The 13,750-nt window shown below is 36.5% G+C and overlaps 2 protein-coding genes and 1 long non-coding RNA gene across 3 annotated transcripts; 2 read left to right on the top strand and 1 right to left on the bottom strand.

The window, feature by feature from the left end:
* Window positions 1-396: 396 nt before the first annotated feature.
* Window positions 397-1,416, bottom strand: LOC100186641. Its single transcript, XM_026836344.1, has 3 exons — window positions 1,255-1,416; window positions 763-1,067; window positions 397-464 (listed from the first exon to the last, which is right to left on the bottom strand). The coding sequence occupies exons 1-2, from the start codon at window positions 1,389-1,391 to the stop codon at window positions 767-769; spliced, it is 438 nt and encodes a 145-aa protein (XP_026692145.1). The 5' UTR covers window positions 1,392-1,416; the 3' UTR covers window positions 397-464; window positions 763-766.
* Window positions 1,417-2,391: 975 nt separating this feature from the next.
* LOC113474602 lies at window positions 2,392-3,345 on the top strand. Its single transcript, XR_003396297.1, has 3 exons — window positions 2,392-2,554; window positions 3,150-3,208; window positions 3,298-3,345. It is a non-coding gene; the product is annotated as an uncharacterized LOC113474602 (long non-coding RNA).
* A 1,480-nt stretch (window positions 3,346-4,825) lies between these two features.
* LOC100181884 (cytochrome P450 2C42-like) lies at window positions 4,826-9,364 on the top strand. Its single transcript, XM_026836314.1, has 10 exons — window positions 4,826-5,025; window positions 5,819-5,916; window positions 6,206-6,287; window positions 6,352-6,586; window positions 6,830-6,997; window positions 7,272-7,408; window positions 7,767-7,871; window positions 8,033-8,164; window positions 8,427-8,624; window positions 9,022-9,364. The coding sequence occupies exons 1-10, from the start codon at window positions 4,866-4,868 to the stop codon at window positions 9,201-9,203; spliced, it is 1,497 nt and encodes a 498-aa protein (XP_026692115.1). The 5' UTR covers window positions 4,826-4,865; the 3' UTR covers window positions 9,204-9,364.
* The last annotated feature ends 4,386 nt before the right edge of the window (window positions 9,365-13,750 follow it).

Consider the following 13,750-nt stretch of genomic DNA (forward strand, 5'->3'; position numbering starts at 1 on the left):
AGAGTTATTAAATAATATCCACTTAGAAGCTACCATTTTGTTGGTATTATGTTCGTTCATTAAATTACATACAGGTTGAAAATTACATACCAAGCCAGTTCATATACAATCGTTTGTATTCTGAGTATCGCAGCATAAAACTTCAAGTTTTTAATCATAATTGTAACTTATCGTCAAAAAGGATAACTCATTCGTTCGTATTTCTGATAATGTTATGCCAAAAACGCATTGTGTGAAATACTGTCCTACTTTGGTCTATAGACTAGATAATATAGATCACGCCTATGTTTTCAAGGATATAAGCCAAACTGCATACGATATTGTTTTGTAGCTGGCCAATAATATACGCATGTATCCCTGAGCTCATAACCATTGTATAAATACAAAGTAACGACGTTGTTTTGTTTCCTTTTTATTTGCGTGGCATCATCAGTGCGAAGTGCATTGTATATTTGAATCAAGAACTGTTAAAACAAAGAAGCATCTCAGAAAAAAATACTTGAGTAGGTATGAAAAAGAATCCCAAATTATATGGTAGGGTGGGTGAAGGCGGGACGTTTATCACATAACGTCCAAATATCCTAAGACAATTAACAACGGTCTATGGAAGTCGTTAGGTTAAAGTTTTTTAATTCTTTAAATGTTCTTTGTTTGCTATACCAAATGGAATGAGAAAATAGAATGAAAAATTGCCCCACCTCTTCCATCTTATATATGATACTTGCATGCTTTATTAGAAATACAGTTAGCGCTTGGCCTCACCATTTTATTCCATTATTCCGACCTCTGGAGGAAAGGGTTCGTTTCTGAAGGATCCGTTGCGTAAGGTTTCGTTTGATAAAGTACCTTCAGGAAAAGTGGGGCTCGTAGAAATAGCAAGCGTTGCACTCGACGAAGTCGCATTCGTTAAAAGTGCAACCGTCGAAGTTACGTTCGTTAAAGATGCGTCCGTTGCGCCTGTTACGTTCGTTAAAGGTGCGTCTGTTGCATCAGTTACGTTCGTTAAAGGTACGTCTGTTGCGTCAGATACGTTTGTTAAAGGTGCGTCCGTTGCGTCAGTTGAATCCCTATATGGGTTACATGAAATAACGCTATGTTAAATATTTAGTTAAATGTTAATACAAGCACATAATTTTCAAGTTTTTAGTGATTCTTATTTTTAATAGTTTTAACAGTAATCTCAATATAACTGTCGGCGGATCGGGATTAGTCTATAATCACCAATATCAAATATTCAATAAATCAAACACTTACTGTTCTAATTGAGCAGGTATTTGATTCCATTGCCAGCTGGTTCGACGTCTTGTCCAGAAATGTGTCCACGTTGCATTCACATAAACAAGCTGAACAGTGAAAAGCACCACCAACAGAAATATAGCTGTTCGCATCATGCTGTCTTAACTAAATGCCTGAATAAAGAGCGTGACTAAATGTTTTCTTTTCTTATTACTGTAACGATTTAAGTTCTGTTAAAAGCTCATATTTCTGTGTAGGAAATTTGTTTTGATTATAAGAAGATGTCATATCTTGCTTCGCATTGTAACTTATTTTCCTGTTGCTGTCAAGTGTCAGAACTATCTTTCTTAAATTTGTCTTAAGAATCAGTTTAAACCGAAGCGTAGTTACACCAGCATTTGCTTTGTGCAGTGACATTTTGACAGTTTATCATCGGCGTTGGCTCAGCTGAGACTTGAGTGTCTCCAATTTTGTGACAAATTTTGTGATGCTGTCTACAAACGCCAATTTTGTGGCAAGTATTAGACAGAGTATGTCACCTCTTGGTGAAAAAAGAAACGGGTGTCGCGGAAATCTGGTTCCCCAAAAATCTGGTTTCCATCGGCTACTGTGCATGCGCAGACTATATAGGGAGATTTTTATCAGAAATATATAAACCTGGCTCCGAACGAAGATTACTTGAATACATATATACATGTTTTTAGATAGTTTATTTTATTTAATGTGAAAATCTATGTTTTGTCGTCCTTTTTCGTTGTTGATGACGTGTTAACGGTAGTGGCTACTGGTCATATACATCATAATATATAATTTAAGGTAAAATACAATATTATATCATTTTATTTATTAAGAAGATAAATCTTTAAAAAAGCGTACAAACTATGTCGCATCCAACAACTGTTATTTTTAGTCGCAACCAGAGTTCTAGATTTCTCATAAAATAAGTTATTTAAGTAGCCGATGGGAACCAGTTTTCTAGAACCAGATTTCTGCGACAACGCGGCTGCCATTCCCAAGGCCATTTCTTATATTTGATTCAATGATTCCAAGTTTTGCTAAAGCATTACAAAGAACGCCCTATGAGTAGAAAAAGGAACGTACTCATTTAAGAAGATAAAAGATGCAGAAAATTGCTAATATTTTCATAATCTATAAGTGCTGAGAAAAGATAAATCATCATGGATCGCAAGGTTCTTCTTCTCCTCGTCTTGGTTCTCGTCACCGTTCAGCTCTCGAGTGTGAACGCAGAAGAAAGTGATAATATGGTATGGTCAAATTGGAAATACTGGGATCAAAAGGAGGCGCAAAAATTGAGAAAGTGAGTTTGATTTGTTTGCAATTTACTGCGGGCTATAAATAATATAAACGATACTGAGTTTCGTGTGGTGGTCCAATAACGACGGTCGCTTTTTATAAAATACGAATAATTCACTTTGTGCTGAAACTTCTCTTTACCTATAAAACGACTAAGCTTAATGTAACCTAACCAGTTCTACACGGTGAATAGATATATAGTAGGGTGGGGGAAGATGGGACATCTCTTCATGCTATAGACCATTCCATAGACCATTGTCAATTGTTTAAAACACGATCAGGGTATTTGGATGGTATGTGTTAAAGGTGTCCCATCTTACCCCACATTACTATATCCAACCTCCTATTTTGTCACTTGAGTGAAATACCTAACCTATAGTAGGGTGGGGGAAGATGGGACACCTTTTCATTATATTTTCTCGTCCCATTTAGTAGGAAACAAAGAACATTTAAAGCATCATAAAACTATATCCTCACGACTCCCACAGACCATTGTTAATTGTTTAAAACACGATCAGAATATTTAGATATTATGCACTAAAGGTGTCCCATCTTCCCCCACAGTACTATATATTAATATATCCACAACTTTTATCTAGTGAATATCAGGCTGCCAAGGCCGTTAACGATTTGTTCTCTCAAATGTTGGATTAAAATAGTAAGTTTTAACTAATCTTGCATTATTTCGTGATATTACTTCACGGCAGTGATATTCGACCATAAAATATTACGATTTCTCTGTTTCAGAAACACAGGACAAGATTAATGCGTTCCGCTGGAGAAAAATAAACAGACCAAAATTTTATTACGTGTGTTTTCATTTGCCAGTTATTATACAAAATCAACATCACGCAGCGGTATAGGTGTAGAATTGTAGATATAGTGGGTATAGTGTAAGTTGATTATATTATGTTTTCTCGTCCCATTTGGTTGTAAACAAAAAAATACTTACAGAATTATATAACTGTATACGACTCAACAAAAAGGGTTTCATTTGTTCAAAACACGATAAGGAAGTATGGGATTTAGATGCTAATGATCCCATCTTACCATGCAGTACTATATATGCATTAGAGTTGCAACTACGTACGTAGGGATCAAAGTATTTTTTTAAATATGTACGTGGGGATTTAAGTATTTTATGTTATAATGGGGTAATGGGCCAATCCTGGCCTAAGTCCTATACGACCAAAGGCGTGCCACGCCGCGGGACCTCACCCACACAGAATAGAATATGTTATAGTAGGATGGGGAAAGATGAGACACCTTTAGCACATAATATTCAAATATCCTGAACGTGTTTTAAACAACTAACAACGGTCTATGGAAGTCGTGAGGATACGGTTATATAATTCTTTGAATATTCTTTGTTTACTACTAAATGGGACGAGAAAATAAAATGAAAAGGTGTCCTATCTTCCCCCACCCCACTATATGTAGCGACGGTGATTACATATCTCAAGTTAATCTTTAATGAAATCAACAACTAAACCGAGCAAACATGGAGTGTTTGTTTATCATGGTATTACATATAACGAACAGGTGTATAGCTCTGCCGGTAAATTCAGTAACAAGTATTTTAGTTTGATGCTCTTTGGTTAAGTATTGTAACTGTTTTCTCGCGTTTGCAATTACGATGATAAGCTATACATTTGTTTGCGTTTTGAGTTGGGGTTAGAGGTTAGTTTTTGATTAGGCCATGCACTTTTAAAAAGATTTAGTAATTTGAGGCTGCAAAGTTGTTTTTTTAGTGAAACCTTGTGACAGTTACCTTTTCCCGCTATGCTGCTGGTAGATATTAACTGTATATGATAAAGACTAGCTCTATAGTTTAATTCTTACCTTGTAACACCGCCTATGAAAACGTTGACGCTAATCGTAAAATTACCAATTTTAGGGCGATACTCCAATGGCGGAGAACTTTATTTACCGTAGTGCGACTTTTTAATTTTACCCAAACATCACATCACGCTCAATAATGAATGTCTAATTTCAGGAACGTTTACAAGCAGTGACCCCAAATTTCAGAGCTCAAGGCAGGCGAAAAGTGTTCGGCGATTGAAATGTTTTGTGAATGTATATATAGTGGGGGGGAGATGGGACACCTTTTCATTCTATTTTCTTGTCCCATTTGGTAGTAAACAAAGAATATTCAAAGAATTATAAAACTATATCCTCACGACTCCCATAGACTGCTGTTAATTGTTTAAAACACAACAAGCATATTCTTATATTATGTGCCAAAGGTGTCCCGTCTTCCCCACCCTACTATATATACTGTCCTACTAACCAAATTGTATTGAGTTCACTAGATCATGTTATACGGAATAGTTCTTACAATAATTTTCGTTCTTTGCCTTCCGATTTGTCACTGGATTTATGTTTTGCTTTCAAAACCTCGTAACTATCCTCCTGGTCCTTTGGGAATTCCGCTTTTTGGAAGCTTTCATTATGCTGCCCCAGCTATCCACATAAGTATGTACATTCGCAATCATAATGCTTAACACTAATCTTTATTTAGATATTATGTGCTAAAGGTACCCGTCTTCCCCCACCCTACTATACATAATTTACTACTACTATAAACTGCTCTATATTTTACAATATAACCCTCTCCTAACCCCCAACCCCTAAACCCCTAACCTAAAAAGGGGGGATTAGGGGTTAGGGGATTAGGGGTTTTATTTTAGTATGAAAAATTAATATTGTAAAATATAGAGCAGTTTATAGTAGTAGTAAATTATGTATATAGTAGGGTGGGGGAAGACGGGTACCTTTAGCACATAATATCTAAATATATTGATCGTGTTTTAAACAATCAACAACAGTCTTTGGGAGTCGCGAGGATACAGTTTTATAATTCTTTGAATGTTCTTTGTTTACAACCAAACGGAACGAGGAAATAGATTGAAAAGGTGTGCCATCTTTACCCACCCTACTATAATAGTTATTTCCGAAAAATCATTACGTATACCAGAAACGTTTTAATATTTACACACACAGGCGCTTAAATAAACTAAAATTGGCTGTAACAGCCCGCTTTTAACAGAACATTTTCCCCACACCTTTTATTCCATGTTTTAACAACAACTGTCTAATTTTTGTTCTTGATCTTTGTTTTCGTTTTATAAAGATAAATGAAGGTAAGATCTTAAGGAAGGCACATCTGAGACCTTTAATGTATAGGACTATTTTCAAAAATCTGTTATGTTATAATCTATAAAAGTTTACCCGGTATCACAAGATAATTTTCTTTCATTAATCGCAGATTTGCCCAAACTGGCCAAGAAATATGGACCGATATTTCAACTTCGGGCGTTTAACCAAGCAATTGTATGTGTGGTCGGATATGATTTGATTAAAGAGGTGAGAAAGTTAAGACACCGGTAAAAGTTGCAAAAACTATAGACTAAATAATGTATATAGTATAGGGTGGGGAAGACGGGACAATTTTAGCTCGTAATATCCAAATATCCTGATCGTGTTTTAAACAATTACCAACGGTCTATGGGAGTCGCGAGGATACGGTTTAATAATTCTTTGAATGTATCTTTGTTTACTACCAATTGGGACAAAAAATTAGAATGAAAAGGTGTCCCAACTTCCGCCACCCTACTATATGCAGTTTGTTAACTTTTATTTGTATGCTGTATAGGTGATGATAAACAAATCGAAAGATTTCGCATCTCGATACGCAAGCGTACCTGGAAAACTTGTGCGTGGTGAAGGAATGGACGGTTTGGATATATAATGAATAAACTAGCCGGCAAAGTTTGTTTTATTCAGACATTTTATATCAAGGTATCGCGGTTGCACCGTATGGACCTAAATGGATGGCAAATCGGAAGTTTTTCTACTCTGCTATGCGGACCATGGGGTTGGGAAAACGTGGAATAGAAAAGTGCGTGATTGATGAAGTTCCCTACATTGTGGAAGAACTTGAAAAACTTTGCTCTAGTGACGAGTTGTTCGAACCATCGAGCGTATTCGACCCTGCTGTACTAAACGTGCTTGCTTATTTCACGTTTGGGAATCGGTAAGAATATTAGTTTTAACAGTTAAAAATAAATGGTTTCTAATGGGCTGTCCAAGTTGTCAGCCATAGGTGAAACAAAATATAAAAATAAATCAACAAAACAATTTACGAAGTTACATTCGTGGTAACTCGCAAGCTGGCATTGGTGAAACAGAACCAGTGTTATAACGACTGGATAAAGAAAGTTACATTCATTCATTAATTCATTTAATTATTCGATAAAAAAACGTTTAACATTTTTAGATATTCTTATCAAGACGAAAAGTTTAAAGAACTCATTCACATCAATAATGAATTCTTTCAAAAAGCAAAATTTCTGAACCAACCAGAATTCTTCCTTGTTACTTTGATACCTGGCTTGCATAAATATTGGCTTCCGCAATGTGGGAAGGATTTAAAGGAATCAGTTGGGTTAGTGTGTAATAACTTGATATAGATTATTTCGTGTAAAACTCATGCTTGTATTTATTAGATAGTATAGGACATCTTTCCATTCTATTTTCTCGTCCCATTGGGTAGTAAATAAAGAACATTTAAAGAATTCTAAAACTGTATCCCCCCAACTTCTATTGACTGTTATAAATTGTTTAAAACACGATAAGGATATTTGGACATTATGTGCTAAAGGTGTCCTGTCTTCCCCCACCCTATAGTTTATAAATTTAAAACATTTATTTTGTTTCAGAAAAATCCACAAGTTTGTGAAAGCAGAGATCAAACATCACAGGCAACACCTTGACCCACAGAACCCAAGAGATTACATTGATTGTTACCTGAACGAACTTAACCAGACGAGTGATCAGAGTGAATTATCTGAACTTGGTAAATGTAATTCACCGTATACGGTTAAAGTTACATATTGTAGGGTGAGGGGTGATGGGACACTTTTCATTCCATTTTCTCGTCCCGTTTGGTAGTAAACAAAGAACAATCTAAGAAATATAAGAAAAACGTATCTTGACGACTCCCATAGATAATTGTTTAAATCACGATCACAGCAGTATTTAGATGCATTATGTGCTAAAGGTGTCCCGTCTTCCCACTATTCTACTACATCATTTTTTTCGCAATTGCTTGAGATCGGGTGTACCAGTTACATATCATCTGGCTTAGAAAATAAAAACCTGCACAAGATACCAAGTGTTTTTTTTCACGGTTTCAAGTTTTTGTTGCTTTTTAGGTTTAGAAATGTCAATTATGGATTTATTTCAAGCTGGTACGGAAACAACGGCGACTACTCTACGTTGGGCAGTTTTATACATGGTCAATAATCCACATATTCAAGGTAGAACTTATTGTGATTGCGGATTACGCCTCTGTGTTCTTATTATAATAATATTAACTGTAGTTGTATTTTCGATTACGGTAGCGAAGATTTAGAAATATTTTAAACGAAAACACACGAATTTATTAAAGGTCAATCTTACATTATATTGTTTTTATCAGAGAACGTTCAGAGTGAAATTGACAACGTTTTGGGTTTTGACCAACTTCCTAAATATGAAGATAGGACAAGAATGCCATATTGTGAAGCAACTGTTCTAGAAGTACAAAGAATGGCGTCTATAACCCCTTTTGGTGAGATTTGTACAAACATACAATTAAAGATTTTTAACGCAGAACTACTCTGTATTTTTAACATATAATAGGTTGGGGAAAAATGGGACATGCTTTCATTCTATTTTCTCGTCCCATTGGGTAGTAAACAGAGAATATTTTTAAAAAAATGAAAACGTATCCTCACGACTCCCATAAACTGTTTTTTTTGTTTAAAACACGATCAGGGTATTTGGATATTATACGTTAAAGGTTTTACATCTTACCCCACAGTATTATATAGGTTTGCTCCATTGCTCAGAGGAAGACCAAAAGTTAGGAGGATACCACATCCCGAAACATACATGTATCATGCCATCTTACCATACTATACATTTCGACCCGAAGTTCTGGAAAAATCCGAATGAGTTTGATCCATGCAACTTTATAGATCCCAATGGGAAGGTTGGCACTCGTGATGCATTTATGCCATTTGGCGGAGGTATATGAATGTTATTGGATTTATCCTCGCTTGACCGGAAAACGACAGTTGTTATAACACGGGTGTTCTGTTTCATACACCTCGTACAAGCTTACGAGTTACCACTTATGTAACTTTGTGGGGGATTGTTTTTTTCATGTAGCCTATGTTGACAATTTGGAAAACCTATTAGTGACCACTGTTAAAGCGATTGACAATGAATGTCTTGCCCAAGGATCTAATAACACATAGAAGTGACGTTCGTTTGGCTTATTGTTCTATATTTCTTTTACATATACATTGTCCGATCAAAGGATGCTGTTCTGCTAGAAGTCCTACATGATACTAATACTAAACAATTATAAGAAATTTTTGTTTGCCGATTTGCGGAGGTTAATTTATTGCAACTTTGTTTCAGGACTTCGAATCTGCGTTGGAATGAATATAGCCAAACAAGAACTCTTTCTCTTTTTCGTGGCAATCCTTCAAAAGTTTACCCTGCAACTTCCGGATGATGTGAAAAGTCTTGATGATGAACCGATACCGGGAATGACTTTAGCGCCCAAACCATTTCGTGTGAAAATCAAAATTCGATCCTAAATTCACTTGACATAACCAAAACCTACGTGTCAACGTATGGAACAGTGTTCTATTCAGACGTGTTTTGTGTGCATCCAATCGCGTTTTCTTCGCATATACATATAGTAGAGTGGGAGACCTTTAGCATATAATATCCGAATATCCTGATCTTGTTTTTAAAAATTAACAACAATCTTGTTTTAAAAAATTAACAACGATCTTATGGAAGTCGGAAGGTTGCGGTTTTATAATTCTTTGAAAGTGTTTTGTTTACTAGCAAATGGGACGAGAAAACAGATTGAAAAGATGTCCCATCTTCCCCCATCCCACTATATCTCATTTTTCTCACAAATATTAAACCAATCAAACCAAGTTGTGCGAGATTGTTTTAATAAACTACGATCGATGGTTTAAACTCGCAAACTACAAAAATTGGGCGGATTTAATGCGATTCAGCAAGCATTCAAAATAAGCACCTTATACTAATGCTCTTTTTTCATTTAAGGCTTATTTTTTTAAAAACATTGTTGTTGTTGCAAGACGTATTTCAGTTTTCCAAAGAAGTTATGAAGTTATGTCAAACTAATCCGACAGAAACAGATAAAAATGACACTCCCCCCTAACCAGGCGCCGTGGTATAGTGGTTAGCGCGCCTGCCTGTAACCCAGCGGTGTTGGGTTGAAGGCTCGACGTTGCTACCATGATGGGCGTATGTGTTCTTGGGCAAGACACTTCACGGCAATTGCTCCAACCCAGTGGTCACTAATGGGTTGTCCAAATTATCAGCCATAAATAAAAAAAAAATGAAAAAATTCCAAAAAAATAATCACCCACAAAGTAACATACATGGTAACTCGTAAGCTGGCACGAGGTGTTAAACCCGTGTGATAACGACTGTCGTTTTCCGGCTACGTGAGGATAAAGTAAGTTACATTCATTCATTCAACCCTAGACTAGTTTTACATCGCTTCCTTAATGGGCGACATAACTTGAAAAGCAATGACAGGTGTATCCTGCGACCGCTGGCCAAGAAAGAAACAACTCGCTACTTGCTGTCAGCAAATGACAGCATCATATTATAGCATCTAGTTGTTTCTTAAAAAATGAACGAAGTATGTCAAACCATAGAACCGTTTCACGCGAAATAAGTTTTCCACATCGCTTTCGCTTCACAAGAGCGACATAACTTCCTCGAAAATCGATGCCTTTCTTGCAACAATGAAAAAAGGTTTCGTAAACCCGGCCTGTCACAGTGTGTATATAAGTGCGTGAAATCAGTCACTTTATCATCTTCTTCAAGTGAGCAAAGATAAATCATCATGGACCGCAAAGTTCTTCTTCTTCTCGTCTTGGTTCTCGTCACCGTCCAGCTTGTGGATATCGCAACATGCGAGGATTTCTGGACTAGACGTCGTACCAGCTGGAAGTGGAATGAGCAGAATGCTCAACAATTGAGAGAGTAAGTTTGGTTTGCTACATTCTAAGGTTCATAATGTCGATATAATTGAACTGTAAAACCAGTTAACCACAACTTTGTATCCAGTGCACGTGACGCCCTTGAAGACGACCTTTTGTTGGCCAATGCTTTCCAATAAAATAGTAAGTTTTATAATCTCCAATTATTCGGTAAACATTCTTCTTTATGAATGATATTCGACCAAAAACTTAGATTTTTTTGTTTCAGAATCGATTGTGACTTGTGCGTTTCGTCGGAGACAAATAAAAAACAACGAATAATATTCTTGACTTATTTTAAAAACTTTGACATCTAGAACGCACTTTAGCACAAATATGTCCTAACTTTTCTAGCTAATCCCAGGCAGGCTATAACTCTGCATGATAAGCATATACGACGCGGCAGTGGTTAAAACCAGCGTATAGCATGTCGGCTATATTTGATTGGATGTTTTGTTTTTATTAAAGAACACACAACCTAAGTAAACCGTTAATATTAAAATCTTTGGTTCGTTGTCTTTCTGGAAAATAGAAACAGGATTAAAATACCTTCATATTTTATGTGGCTGGCGTTGGTGGAAAGCCACTACGGCACGACAAGCCCCCAGCCAATGGTAGTGGGTTTCTACTTAGGTGAGAAACCCTTGCGGGATGTTACTGTCCACGCAGGTTAAAGTACCCCTTAGAAAAAATAGGTGAGAAACCCTTGCGGGATGTTACTGTCCACGCAGGTTAAAGAAACCCCCATAGACAAAAATAGTACAACGAATACAAATAACACACCAACAGAAAGACAAAAATTAGTACAACGAGTGCAGAAAGAAAATGCGCCACATGCAACAAACACAACAGCTCAATCATACATAAAGGGGACGCAGTCAAAAAGTAATTAACGCGGACAATCATTGAAATATCTACAAAAAAAATATGGTTCAAATCCTGAAGGATATTCATCGGAAGTGTGTACCATATTGAATGTCCAACCACAAAAGAGTCGAAGCCAACAACAGCTCTGCATGTCCTAATCAAAAGGTAATTCGCCATGTTGGTACCGCGATACTCTCGTCGTATCTTCACACAATATAATAACGTCCGGATGTTACGCACCGCGCCGACCGTTACGAAACTGAGTCAGGTGGCTACGAACCGCATTGACAGTGACCTAAAACCGATCGTGGCATCACTGTGCCGATAGTGATATAAATATCTAGCGTAGCATCACTGGCGGCGACATCCACGCAACAACCTGACCGTTAAGTAACTTAACCGACGTGACGTAACCGCACCGAACGCAGGGCCAGGACAATGCTCTGACCCACCGTATCGACGTCGTAGCGTAGTTGTGACGTGGCCATCGTCCCAATCACGCTACATGACGTTTGTAGTATTATATTTATTTCTTCTCAGGGGGTAGAAGTGGATATTTTACAGAATTAAATGAAAAACTATGGACTTTACTTATGCGCTTATACTGCGTGTTGATATTACTCGAGTATTTGTGTACCAACATAGCGTTCTCACCAAGCAATTAGGACATTACAGAACCGCTAAAAGACCTTTGCAGAAGAAACACACCAAATAGGCCTAGAGTGTACAACAACAGAATCTGATTCAGCAAGATGTTCGCCATAGTTTTATTGTATATATTTCATAGACATGCAAAATGCACTATAGTAGTGACTGACTAAAAATAAGTATTAGGCCCATCAAAGAAATGACAGCAGCGCAGACAAGACACGCATACAACACACAACTCGTACTAATAAATACTCAAACCTCAAACCGTGTATGCTTTATTGGCGTTTTCGTCTTTGTTCTTCGACTGCAAAACAAACGTAAAAGTTACGTCACAGGCTTATCACATAATACAGTACTATGTGGGGTAATATGGGATATCGTTAGCACCTAAAACACTATATTTCATACTCCTGTTTTTGCCCAAAAACAACAATCCAAACTAAGAGTGATAAAAATTTAAGAAAAAAACATGTACATGTACAATCTTTAACTAAGTCTAACAAGACTACTACAAATTTAATGATTTTAATTAAAAAATGTACCTAAACGTTTAGCAATACCAAAAATTAATTAACAAACCTTCTAATTTAAAAGTAGAAACTAAATTTTAGAATTTTTTTTCTTTAGTAATAATATTATACACAATGATAATGTACAATACCTTGCGCTTTTCTTCGGCAGTTATTTTCGCTGACTTTTCTGCAATATAATAATAGTTAAACTATACTGCTTATATGTTATTACGTGATATTTACCTTCCTTCTTGCTTTTCGTCATGGTTCGCTTGATCCTTTGTGACGTCACATACTATGTTCTGGAAAAAAACGTTCAGGTTAAATAATTTTGGTACAAAAGTTTGTGACGAAACAAGGAACTTACGAAGTGGGTTCTTCTGTTACGTCATCACCACTTCGTGACGTCACATCATCGAGGATTCTGGAAAAGAGCTTATGTACGTAATAATGCCAATTGTGATTTATACTTTACCAATTCTTTGATCTTCTTGCTTCGCGTTCATAGCGTTAATACAATTAGAATATACAAGTAATGTGCCTGCACCGACGCAAAAACGCGCATGGGGCCCCATGAAAAAACGTCGCGAAACGAAACGTACGCTTAGAACAGTCGCGTGTTGTTTATCTATGACGTAACGAAACCTATGACGTAATACAAACGCGCGTCGGAGAAAGCGAAATCTAAACGATAGTATCGGATTCTGACGTAACAGAACGAACGTTTGCGAACCTAGATATTGCGTGTGACGTCGCGAGTGACGTAATAAATAACCGTCGCGATCTCTCAAATAGAATCCGATAAAGAATAATTTTGAACTTAATATAAAGAAGTAATAAACGCAAGGCACAAAACTTGTGGCAAAATATTATTATATATAATGTAGTGCAATAATAATACTGTATTGTAGTATAAAGTAATAATGTATATTATAGTAAATTGTAAGTCTTAATATAATACTAATGTTTAATAAAACACTTAACTCAAGTCTTGCAGGAAAACTTCATAAAACCATCTAACTTGTAACGTGATGTGGAACCAACTTCGTCTGGAACTTGGTAACTCGTCTTTTAGAAGAGGCG

The sequence above is a fragment of the Ciona intestinalis genome, chromosome 10 (genome assembly GCF_000224145.3).
Source record: "Ciona intestinalis chromosome 10, KH, whole genome shotgun sequence".
Lineage (NCBI taxonomy): Eukaryota > Metazoa > Chordata > Ascidiacea > Phlebobranchia > Cionidae > Ciona > Ciona intestinalis.